The sequence below is a fragment of the Vidua macroura genome, chromosome 5, assembly GCF_024509145.1.
Source record: "Vidua macroura isolate BioBank_ID:100142 chromosome 5, ASM2450914v1, whole genome shotgun sequence".
In the NCBI taxonomy this organism is placed as follows: domain Eukaryota; kingdom Metazoa; phylum Chordata; class Aves; order Passeriformes; family Viduidae; genus Vidua; species Vidua macroura.
The window spans coordinates 59,691,546-59,704,204 of NC_071575.1; the positions used below are offsets into that span (position 1 = coordinate 59,691,546).

Genomic DNA, 12,659 nt, shown 5'->3' on the forward strand with positions numbered 1-12,659 from the left:
TGATGTGGGCAGGTGCACAGAGGTCCTTGGGCTTAGTTAGTGGCTGTGCACTGCCCATGGGAAAGCTCTGTGGGGCATTCCCCATTGCTTTCCAGAGCTACCCACCTCTCCTGGTCTGCAGGGGAAGCCAAGATGCTTGGGTTGGGCCCTGTGGCTTTCCCAGCTTTGCCTGAGTGTCGTGTAGGGGGTTACTCCTACAAACATGATTGGCCTGACCTATTTTAGGTGTCCACCTTGGGGAAAGGTGCATCACCCCCCCAAGAGTGGCTGTTTCTCTCCACAGCCTTTGAAGAGAACCTGTAGATGTTGAGAAGCAGGTGAGATGACTCCTATCCTGCCACCTGCTTTTAAAGAGGGAAGTATATAAGCCCTGAAGTATATAGCCTTGATTTGCATTATTCACTAATTTAAGTTCTTCTGGGTTTAGCTGAACTATGGCATCATAGTTCACTGCACCATGTTCCTTGTTTATGCTGGAATCCCAGCATAGTTGTGTGCTCTTGGTGAAGCTGGTGGCCAAGCAGCCATCTCTGTCTGAGGAAATGCTGCAGCTGGAAAGAATAATATAATAGTATTAAAGACTTCACTGTAAATAGTGTCATATCACAAACACTTTGAAACTCGTTCAGCAATATTACTTACAAGGAAAACTCATGATATAGTGGTTTTGATCTTGTTGCTTATTTTAGCTGTCATCTTCTGAAACTTAGTTTAATTGTGCATTATATGTAAATCAAAATCTGAATAGTCTTTCAAGTTGGGGATTTAAAAAAAAACAGAGAATAAAGCTTGATCCATCATTTGGCTGACACTTCAGGAATGCAAAAAATAAAGACTTAATCCATGTATGAGTAAAATTACCTGGGTTTTTTTTTTTTAAGTGGTGGTATTTGTATTGGTGTGCACATTAACTGAAATTTTGCTGTGTAAAGTTCATGTTCAGTCTGGGATCCAGAAGGGAAACAGTTCTTTCTCACTTTTGTGTCCTCACTGTTAATGAAGAGCCTGTGACAGAATTTAGATGTAAAAACCCAAGTGGAGCCTGGCTCTTCTTCAAAACAGCAGAGCTCCCATGCTTCAGCAACAGAAAGTATTTTAAACTTGTTTGTTTTTAAAGATGGCTGCTCTAACTCAGAAACCCAACAGTATGAAAATAATGGTCTTACTCTTTAACCATGATTCCATATGACCCTTTGGCAATAGATCACAGCTGCCTTCTATCTAATCTGTATAGGTTTTATGCCCCAAAATTTGGGGCCTGCTGTTCAGGAAAGAATAATTTTAACCTTGTCCTTCACCAAAGGAAAGGCTGCCCAGCTGAAATGTGTCTGCAGTTTTACTGCTTTAGCAGTGGTTTGTGGAGACCTGCCTAGATTTGCTTTCTTCCCAGGCTACAGTCAGATTTTTGGGGTACTGACATAAGTGCTTCATTAGGAAACTCATCACCAACAAAATAAACCTGCTGCAGGAAACAAGTCTCAGAAAGCTTACAAAGCCCCTTCTGTTTTTATGCACAGACTGTCTTTATCATTTGTCACGAAATGCTTATTGTGTTGCCAAGAATAAGGCAGAAGTCTTGGCTTGGGCAACATAGTATGAAAGGAAAAGACAGCTTCTTGTCTTAATTCAGCCACCAGAGAGAAGTCACTGACTTAGTCTGCAAGTTTGGATTATTGCTTAAAGACAGGCTATTTCAATACAGGTGTTATGTTTTGGGAGAATCTAATATAAATGGAACTGTTTGCTTTTGTAGATGGAGTTAGCAGTAGCACCGCTGTGTCGCCGAGTCTCTGACTTGGGAAAATCTTACAGACAGCTGAGGTCATTCAGGTGAGTTGCAGTCGCAGTATGACTAAACGGTATTTCAAAACTGATTTATTACCTCGTGTTAGTTCTGATTGAACTGAGAGCTTTTTTGGCAACACCCACCTGCAAATTAGAAATAGATTAAAGTTCTTTTAAATTTTATGCAGAGTATAACTATGATTTAACAATCTTTGTCATGCAAATGTTGGCCAAATTGTACTTTTTTGTGTTGATTTCAGTACATCTATGACAGAGAATTCTATAGTTACCTTAAATGTTTTCACTGAAATGCAAAATTTACAGGCCTGTGTTGTTTAATTACAATAGGCAACTGCTGTAAATTTTTGCAAACTGGACCTGTGTTGGAAACCCAAGATGCAGAGTAGGGGCAAAAAACTCAATGGTTCTATCCTAACACAATATTGCCACCACATACAGGCACTTATGCATTCAAAAAGCTTTTTCTTTATTTAATGAGCGTATTGTTACATTTTTCCAGACCACTGCTGTTCCAGACCAGTGAGCATATTGCCAGTAGCCCAGCTCTGGGAGAGGTTATTCCATTCAGCATTATTCTTCAGTTCTTATTTACAAGAGCACCACCAGAGCTAAAATCACCCTTCCAGGTAATAAGATCAACCTGTCTTTTATTTTCAGATGTCCTAAGGTGCAACGAGCATTGTAGTTTGCTCTAGCTGTTTTAGTTAAAAATTAGTCAAATGCATATTTTATATAATTTTTCTGTTTTGTTTTTATTGTAGCAAAGGCTTTATAATAATTGGTTTACTTGATTGATTGATTGATTGATTAATAGTAGGGAAATGATAACCTGATACTAAATAGACTCTCAGTTCTTTACTATTCTGTCAGCTCATGGTAGAAGTTGCAGATCTTTCCCCAGACTGCAAATTGCCTGGATCCTTCTCTTGTAAGATGCAGGAAATCTACATAAAAACCCTGTCAGAAATGGGCCAACAGCTGATGTAGGAGATGACCTTTGAGCTCCCAAATAACATACTGGGCTATTCCTGTTAATTGTCTTTGATTTCTTAATTCATTCTGCATCACTGCGGTATTGAGAACCTCATGTGGCTTTCATTTATGTCATCTATGATTCTGAAATTGGTGTGTCTGTTTCCCTTTTTGCATTTTGTTTAATTGGTGTTTGTGTTTCTCTGTACCAGAGGGCTGAGTGGTCCATTGCCCGCTACTCCCAGTGGCTCGATGATCATCCATCTGAAAAAGACAGGCTTGCTCTCATACGGTAAAAATCGTGCTTCTTTCTTCTCTACATTTATGATAAGGGAACAGTAACTTATCTGCACACTAGGACTCTTGAAAAATAAAAAAAAATGTGCCTCAGGAGATATATCATAAATACCATTACCTTCTCTCCACTCATGGGATGAGTTGCAAAGTGGCAGAAATATAAATTGAACTCTCCCTTCCACCACCCTGTACTCAAACTCTCCAGTGCCTTTGGAAGGAGCACATAATCCTCTTGTAAAGCAAGTAAACCATGCACAATGATGGTTTAAATTAATAATGAGTTTTTACAAAACTGCCTCTCTCTCCTAACTGCTGGAAAGTCAAGACTGCAGCTGTCCTGTCATCTGTATCAGCAAAGAGAAGCTCTGAAAGCTTAACCAATATAAATGTAGGTAGAAATCTAAAACTGGAAGACCCTTGTTACACACCTGGAATGTTATTTTTTCAGGAAATCAGCCCATGATCTTTAGAAACTAATAATTACATCAGATTTTTGAAATCTTGCTAGAGTAGATGACTTCATAGCTACATATTATTTTGCATCTTAAGATGTTAGGAAAAGCTATGAAGGGTCTTGTTTTTCAAATCAAGCTGAGTTTTGAAGCATGTTAGAGAAAGCAGATTTGTATGAATATGACAAAACCAACCTGGGGGTCCTCAGGATTCAAGGCTCAGATGATCATTTGGCTCCTAAAACCCTGAACTTTCCAGCCATCTTCTCAGTGACCTTGGTGTCCCCCACACCAGTGACCTGGGAAAGGTTGTCACATGTAGCTGCACCAGGTTCCATCTGGCCTAGGAGCCAGCTCTGTCCTTGAACTAGCATGCATGGATGTTGCCAGCTTTTGCTGGAGTGATAAAAAGCTGACTTTACATTCCAGCCAACAGTGACTGTGCCTCAGAAAGTCAACTGTTTTCTGTCCACACTTCTAAAGCAGCCAAGAGGAGTCTGCTATAAATATTTACTTCCTGAAGCTGATAGCACCACACAGTCCCATGCAGTGATTAGGCCAGTTAAGGAGATACTAGTTAATCACCAGTAGATGTTACTAGGATTTATTTCTGAAACATTAAAATACAAACTGTGTCTCTTCATATGTGTATTTTTTGAAAATCATACTTGTGATAAGTCTACTTTGTCTACAAAACTAGCTGTTCTTGAATCTCAAGGCATGACACAGAATTACAGGGCCATAGGTGATAGGTACGGGGCTGACAGAGCTGTATGTGTAATCAGCTATGAATATTTTGATTGTAATTTCTGTCCTGATAGTACTAGCAACACTGGAAGTGTTGAATCTCAGATATAACAGAAAAAGCAGGGAATGCAAATCATTTGAGAACTGGTGGGATTTTGTTCTCTTCAATTTGTTTTCCCAAGTTTGAAAATGCCATCCTTAAACTACAACACATTTTTGTCTTTGTCTGCAATTAAATTTCATCCAGACTGATTCAGTTAATGGGCGTGCTGGTGGTCATGTTCAGACACTGATAAATTGTTCTAACCATGGAGGTATTAAGGAACAAACCTTGGGAGGAGGCTTTTAGGCTGAGACAGTGTCATCCATTAGACCGAGTAGCAAAGCTGGAGTACTTAAGTTTTCCTTTCAATCCTTTCATTAAATTCTTTATTCATTTTTCATGGCTGGTTATCAAATGTAAGGCAGGCAAGCAGACATCAGTCACTAGTATGACCATGAATCACTCATATTTTCTTTAATACTCTATTGGAAGATTTCTGAGCCAGCTCTTTGTGTGTCTCATATGAACCCAAGTTGAACTGCAGGCATCTTGCTCTTCTATCAGTCACCCTCTTCAGGCTTTTTCCACCTGTAGTCATTCAGCTGTGCGAGTTGAACTTTGGATGTTTGGAGCCTTCAGATCCCTGCACTGGCCTACATCAAGATATTATCTTTTTGTTCGTTGCAGTCTTGCAAATAGTAATTTTGTGCAACTTCCCTTTGTAACAACTGTGCAATTACTCTAGGGACCTGCTGCCTAGATGTTAATTTCCTTGTGTTACCAGGATCCTTCTAGCTTCATATTAAAGCTAATTGGAATGCTTCTTCCGCTCTGTAGGTCTTAAAGGCTTCGCTCGCAACGTGGTGTGAATGGCATGAATTAGTTCCATTCTGAGCATTTTTGTGCATTTCTTTCTGCTTGTATTCAGCACGAGGGGTGGTATTTACTTGGCCAGAGGTATATTTGCCAGACTCCCTTTGTAGACAGCAGAGAGAAACAGGTGCTGCTGGGGCTGATTCATCTCATCCTGAAGCGGGTACCTAAAATAGGTCAGTTGCATTGTGTCCTGAAAGCTCCCATTTTCTCTGTTCAGTGAATGGAGTGTGGGCTGGGACACAGGAATTCTCTCAGGCATCCAGCTGCCCTGCAGACATTTAAAGTTAGGTGAGATGACCCTGCTGCAGGTGTCCTCCCTGCGCAGGGATTGCATTGAAAGGAGCACTTTAAGTGGCCAGGGCAATTTTTTCTTTTTAAATTAAGCTTGAAAACTCAACTTTTCTTCCATAAAAGAAACCCTATTAGACATGACAGGATTTGAGACAGCCTGAAGGACAGTTCATCCACTGAAGGGCCAAATTCCTACCTTTACCATTAGAGTGTGTGTTAACTCCCCTTATTCAAGCTCCCCCTTGCTGAAGCAGAGTTGAAAGCCAGGCCCAGTGAAGGGTGCATTTCCATATGGAGCTGCTGTCCTGAGCTGAGGAGTTGCTCTGACCACTCACCTGCCCGGGGCAGGGACAAATGGCAGCTCGGGGAGCACCGTGAAAGGCCCATCTGTGCGCCGGGTTGTCTGGCTGGGCAGAGCCGGCTGCTCCGCCGGCAGCAGCGGGGCCGCGCTGGGTCAGCGCTGCCTCTGCTCCGGGGCAAGGAGCGCAGCCGGGAGGGGAGGCTGCAGCGCTGCCGGCCACTCATACACCCCGGGGGGCTCTCAGGCGTCTCTGTCAGCACACGGGCCCTTTCATCTCTTCATTATGCCGTCTGGAATAACCGGAGATGTCTCCTGCTCCTCTCTTGTCCTACAGGTGATGCTGTTGAAGGTTTTGCTGTTTGGTTTTACAGTAATTTTTATAGCACTCGATTAATAGACCTGGTGTCATACAGATGTCTCTTACACAGCAGATTTTCCATTTTCTGCTTTGCCCTAAAGTTTGCGGAGCAAACGGACTTTTACCAAAATACTAAAGAAAAGTCTGGCCCCAGCGTCCTCCAGCTGCCCTGCTGATTGATCAGGACAGGAGTGCACAGGGTGCAGTCCAGTACTGAGCAGAAAGATGATCCCTGCCTCTTCTGAAGCTCACGATGTAAATCTGACTCCATTTGACCAAAGGCAGAGCCCAGGAGGGTAGCGCTAGGATTCACAATTCCATATAAGATTAATTACTTAGAGTAATTGTAAGGGATACACATTAAGATCCCTTAAGAGCCACAACCCAAATCATACTTTTTTTTTTTTCCTTTTAGCTCTAGATATAAATCTTCATGGGTTCAAATAACATTTTAAAGAAGAACTATCAGGGTCTTATATAATCAGCTTGTCCTGATTTCCAAGAAAGCTCATGGTTTTGCTCATGCAAGTGAAGTAATTTAATAAGTGCTTTAAAATCCTTTTCCTTATGTGGGAGGGCATCTTAAACTTAGGGCTTTTTTTTTCCTTACTTCTTATGGCATTTTTAATGAAGCATTAATATATGCAGAACATCCCACCAACCCTCCTTCCATAGCTCTCTTTTACAAACAATATTTGTAATGTATACCATAGCTTGTCTTTTAAAATAGAAACAGATTGCTGAGCAGGTTTTATGTCCTTTATTAGACTAGAAGATGCTGAATTTAGGGCATTATTTAGTCTAATCCCTTCAAGAGTATGTTTTGTATATTACATAAACAGGGTTTCTACCATCTTAAAAAACAATAATACAACTATATATTACATCTTTTGATATGACAACAGCTGTGATCTCCTCTGTGCTGGAGACTTCATGATACTGCTTTCACCCATAGTGCTGTTTATTTTTCCACAACTACTTTGGCACTGGTGTCCTCAACAGGAGTGATCCTGCATTTCTGAAGACAAGATTTTAATGGTAAACTGGTGCATCTGAATTGAGTCCTGTACTGTCAGCAGAGTTAACAGAAGCTCATTTGAGCTAGGACTTAAAATTTACCAAAATGTCATGGAAAAGTCTGCATTTCAAGTGTTAACAAAGCCCTTGAATTCATTTATCTCCCCAAATTAAAATCAGGTAGGCTTCCCAGCAGCTCCTGTGATGTTCCAAGTTGCCCAGCTCAGGGAGCCTTCACTGTAGTCTGGCTGCATGCAGCAACAATCATCTTGCTTTGCCACAAGCAACTTCCTGCACTGTCCATATTCCTGTATGCTGCTGTCCCCTGAAGACTTGTTGACTGTCTTCAGCAAAACAAAATTCCCATCCCAAATGAACTTCTGGAACCTTGTCTACTCTATGACCATTGCTGCTTTTAGTTACCTCTTCCAGCCCATTCTTCCTTCTCACTCTGGAGCAACCTCACCATTATTCTCTGGACTCCAAACAACCTTCATCCCTGGATTCACGATTTGTGCCATTTTACTACCTGGACCTTTCCTTACCAGGAATGGACAGACTTCCTGGCCCACCTCCGTGGTGTCATTCCCACAGGCAGCAATGCAAAGGAGTTTCTGAGCTTGACCATGATTCCCTTGTCACCTGGTAGGGTGTGGAACTCCAGGTGACTGTGGCTGCCTCTTTGCTACCAGCCTTTAGCAGCTGCAGCAGCTTTTCATCCTCCCCTTGGCTGCTTTCCTACACTTGCCTGTGTGGGAGCAGGCTCCCAGCCTTCCCTGGGTGGGAACAGGGAGCAGGGAGTTCTCCAGGCCAGTTTGCTTTACCAGAAACACTGTTCTTTCACTGTTTCAGGTAAAGCTACTGGTTATGAATGGCTTTCTAAAACATTCAGCTTCAGAATGTTTAAATACTTCTATTGGAGATGCAAGTGTGGGGCACAGGAAAATAGCGAATGCAGTTGGACTATTCAGAAAGCTTTTGCTTTCATTGTTTAGTGTAAAGCTGTAAAAAGTCTCTTCTAGAAAAATGCCTGAGAATTCACCTTACAGTATTGACATTACTGATTGTCTTTGGAGTGGGTAAGAGTTGTGATGCTCTTCAGGTTGCTTATATTTGTGAAGATTGACTCCATCTCTTTGAAACAATGCAAGCAAAGCCGCAGTAAAAGAGCAAGTGCAGCAGAAGGGACCTGCAAAACTCCTTTTAGCTGCCTCTGATGGAGTTGGTTTTGTGAGTTAAATCAGATTCTTTTGGGGAAGGAGAGAAGGAAAAAAGATAAAAGCTGCTAGAAGGTGTGACAGTAGGACTGTAATACTGCAGTATGGCACTTAGTATAGCCTAAATCTCATTCCACCTTGTTTGATCTGATGGGAATAACAGTCTGGCAAAGGATTATCAAGGGCTCACATTGAGTGGTTTTGGGTGCTGCTTTTAGGGTAAAGCTTCTCCCTTTCATCTATCTGGTTATCTCTGTAATCTTTTTCAAGGGCTTTTTCAAAGCAAGGAGATAAATCAGTTAAGGGATAGCAGTGTTACCATCTGGATAATGATGCCAACCCACAACTTCACCAAGAGGTGTTAGAGCTTCCTAAGTTAAGCAGGTCAATATGGGTTTTTTTTCTATTTTCAGCTTGTGATGACTTCAAAAATATTATTTGAGCCTACAACAAACTTTGAGGAGTGTATAGGATGGAAAAGACAGGGATACTGCTGAGTGGAAGGGGAGAAATTTATCAAGATAAGTGACAGTTACAGTAAGAAAACTCACAGGAGTTTCTCAACTGTCTTTTTAATACGAGGGACAGTTCTCTGTAGCAGCCAGCAAACATTTAATAAGTCTAACAATTACTGCTGACCAGAGCACTTGAGTGCTGACCTGAGTGGAAATGTGAGACATTTCTGACTCTTCTGAAGCATCTCCACTCATCAGGATGGCATCCTTGATGTCATCCTTGACCCTTCCCTGCCTGCATATCCCACCTGCTGCTCATCACATGTGGGCCTCTCATTGCTACAAGAGGCCAATTTATCTAAAAAGCACAATTTCCTGCTGTCCCATTCCCCCAGTCTCACTTTCTGTCTCTAAATCTTGGGATTTAAAATAAACCTGTGGATGTGCCTAATTTCTCTGCAATTCTTGATGCTCATGGCCTTTGCTGGGAAGTGAGCTGCACCCAAAGCACTTTGTGGCTGCAGCAAGCAGTGTTTTAGTTGCCTCTTTCCCTGTAGACCCTGTGCTGCTCCCCAGGGACCATTGGGAAGGAGCAGGCTGAAAGTTCTCAGGGAGGTGACCACGTGCCAAAGTCAGGTTTACTTTAGCTAGATAAAATAAATTTTCTTTCCCTGTCTTTCTGCCTGTAACAAGTGATTGCATCTCTGTTGTGGTTTGTTGTTGTGCAAAAAAATCAAAGTGATTCCTTACAGTGTATTTGTACCTGGCGTGGACCCCTCAGCAGTAGCTCACAAGGAAGCTGTTATCAAAATTTAAGAGCTCTCAAGTGCACCAAGGCCAACATGAGGAACTGTTTCTCTGCTCAGTAACTTTATTTTTCTGAAGCTCAACTCTCCAGTAATCCAGTCCATCCTTCTTTTGTCTCCCCCCAGACAATATGTCCTGGGTTTCAGCAAAGAGGGACTGTGAAGTCTGGTTGCTTCATAGGGACATCAGGAGCTGTGGTGGGAATCACCTCGTGCTGTGCTGTTCCATTCCCACCCTGTGCTCAGAGGTGAAGCTGCCTCAGGTTCTTTGGTTGCACAGTTGCACGCTTCACTCTCTCCCTGTCAAACTCCACTAGCAGGCACTGCACGTGGGGACAGCCAGCTCCTCCTGGCGCGCCCTGGCAGGGGGCTGACGGATCAGCGCCGGCATTGCTGGGGCTGGGAAGTGCTGGCAGGAGCGGGAGCAGCCCCAGGACAGCTCGTGGGGCCGGGCTGCCATGGCTGTTATTGGCTTCTCGGAACCCAGACTCCTCTCTCCAGAGAACTGAGCACAGGCTCTTGGCCTCAGGAGCATCTTCCACTTGCTGATAAATGAACTTTGCTGGAAATTCCCAGCCATGCTCTGACACAAGTTATTGAGGAAGGACCAAGCCCTTGCTGATGTAGCAGCAGCTTTACTCACAGGCACCCAAGTGTACTGTGACCCTACATCTTCCTACCATCTCCTCTGGTTTGTCAGGTTTGGTGGGCTCATCTGAGGCTTCCCAGAGCTGCAGCATCACACAGGGATCTTGGCTACTCCTCTCTTACCATCTTATGCCAGGAGAAGCCTGTGTGTGTGAAACATGGGCTGAATATCACTCTTCAGTACTTCTGCTTTCCTTAAGCCTTGCCTGATTCACTGCCTACTGCTGCCAGCAGGCACTTACCAGGGAGCAGTCCTGCCTTCAAATCCATGAACTCTTTGTGCAGGAACGCAGGGTTCCACCAAAGGCTTGTTTGTTGGAAGGAGCAGCAAACATAAATACAGCTCTGTCTCTACAGCCCACCATCCTACAGCAGCGGGTGTGTATTTATAGGCACAACTTTGTGGTTGCTGTGTGTTGCCATACCTCTTGACCCCTGTGCCCCCCCACCCCTTCACCAGATGTGCACAACAACCATCTGCTTTCTCCCAGTGGGACTGGGAATGTTCCTGCCATGTTACTAAAAGCCAGGAGGCTCCCTCACTGGCAGAGCAGCTGTGCTGGTGCATCCTGCACTCCCAGAAAGGCATGCATGAGACAGAACCCAGCACCACTCCCTGCTCAGTGACCGCGCTGGCGGCAGGACCCCACTGCCCTGTGGGCTGGTGCCTGCGCACTGCTGGGAGCGCTGTGGTGACAGTCTGTATTAGAAAAGGAGCAGCCACATACCGGGAGCTATGATAGTCTCCACTTGAAATGGGGTCTGTGCATTTTCTTAATGTCACAGTTTTGCTGTAAATAGCACAAATCTAAGTGGATTTTAGAAGGAAACTCCAAGATGATCATATCAGTTACATGAAGAAATAGAAGCAGAAAAGAAAATTAAATTCAAAGCTATATTTATTTAAGTGTGGCTGCACTAGCTTGGTCTACTTAATGAATTATTAAGTTGGAATCTCAACAGATGAGCACTTACAGTGGTTGTTTTACAAATATGCTGTCACTCAACAATGGTGTGTACTAAAATGTTGGCTGAAAGGTGAGCCAGTGTTGTAAAGCATCAGCACAGTCACCCCTTTTAGCTTTGCAATCTTTTATTTGTGCAGTTCCCACATGATGACTCTATGTGCGACATCCTGTGACAATGTGTAAGAGAGCCAGGCCGTGCCTTGCCCAAGCCCTCTCTGGGGTTCGTGCGCAGCGTTTCCAGAGGACCGAGGTGGGAGTTCAAAAGGCTGTGCCGGGAATCACCTCAGGGCATGGCCCAGGATGTTCACCAGTGCCCCACCTTTCATGCTGGAAGTTGCACTCTCAGCGTCTGCAGCAGCTGGAGATAATTCTCTCCCTTTCTAAAGGTTACCAGTGCAGCACTGAGCCCGAGTCTGTGCGTCAGAGCTGTCATTTCAAGCCATCTGCAACATGCTGCTGCTTATTTAAATGTTAACTTGTTTGCTCCTCAAACATGCAAGAAAGGAGATAAAGATCATGGAACAATTATATACAGCTTTGCAAGGCCTTCTTTCTTTGCTTCCTTCCTCATACAAGTAGGACCATCTGAGGAAAATTTCACAGGAGGGAAGAAGGCAATTAATTTCTGTTGCAGATCCTGAATTTACAGTACTTAATTGCTTTAGCTACTTTACTTTTTTTTTTTTTTTTCAGTGGTGCACTGGAAGCTTATGTTCAATCAGTGAGAACAAGAGAGGGAAAGGAGTTTGCACCAGTCTATCCCATAATGGTTCAGCTGCTGCAGAAAGCCATGTCAACCCTTCAGTGAACACACCTGGACAATGCTCTCACACCAGGGAATGGATGGTAACACAGCTGGGGGCTTTGGTGCTACATAGGTATTCACTGTTCATGTAAATTATCCTCAAGTACATCAGCTTTACAATGAAATATTTACCTACTTCATGTCTGAAACTTCTGTCTTCTGGCTTTATGTTCACATTACAGGAACCTACTTATAAAGAAATATTATAAGAAAATTGTACAACTTTTATGTGCTGTGAGTGTACATCTAATTGAAACATTCTTAAGCATTCCTTTTGAATTTAGAAAAGTATAAAATTAGAACTCAAATATTACAGTGTAATTGCTGAATATCTCAAATAAGGAAGCAGCTCTTTTCCTACAAGTAGAGTTTTAAACAGTTGAATACATTTTAGCCGTATTCAGAAAATTGTACTTTTGAAACGTTTGAATCATCAGTTTCCATCTAAAAATCACTAATTTTAACACAAGGAAAAGTATTTATAACTAACCTAAATTCTTCTCTATTGCACTGCTATTTGCTTAGAAATAATTTATATTGATTTCAACTATTCTTGTTTAAATTGTAATAAAGAATATTAACTATCCAATCCTGAAAATA

At 42.7% G+C, this 12,659-nt stretch overlaps 1 protein-coding gene across 1 annotated transcript in view; it reads left to right on the forward strand.

Moving 5' to 3' along the window:
• Positions 1-12,648, forward strand: part of COG5 (component of oligomeric golgi complex 5) — a 173,601-nt gene extending 160,953 nt beyond the window's left edge. Inside the window, exons 19-22 of the mRNA XM_053978240.1 lie at positions 1,754-1,830; positions 2,306-2,432; positions 2,991-3,070; positions 11,948-12,648. Coding sequence (XP_053834215.1) covers positions 1,754-1,830; positions 2,306-2,432; positions 2,991-3,070; positions 11,948-12,062 — 399 coding nt within the window. The 3' untranslated portion in view covers positions 12,063-12,648. The remainder of the gene's footprint in view (positions 1-1,753; positions 1,831-2,305; positions 2,433-2,990; positions 3,071-11,947) is intronic.
• The last annotated feature ends 11 nt before the right edge of the window (positions 12,649-12,659 follow it).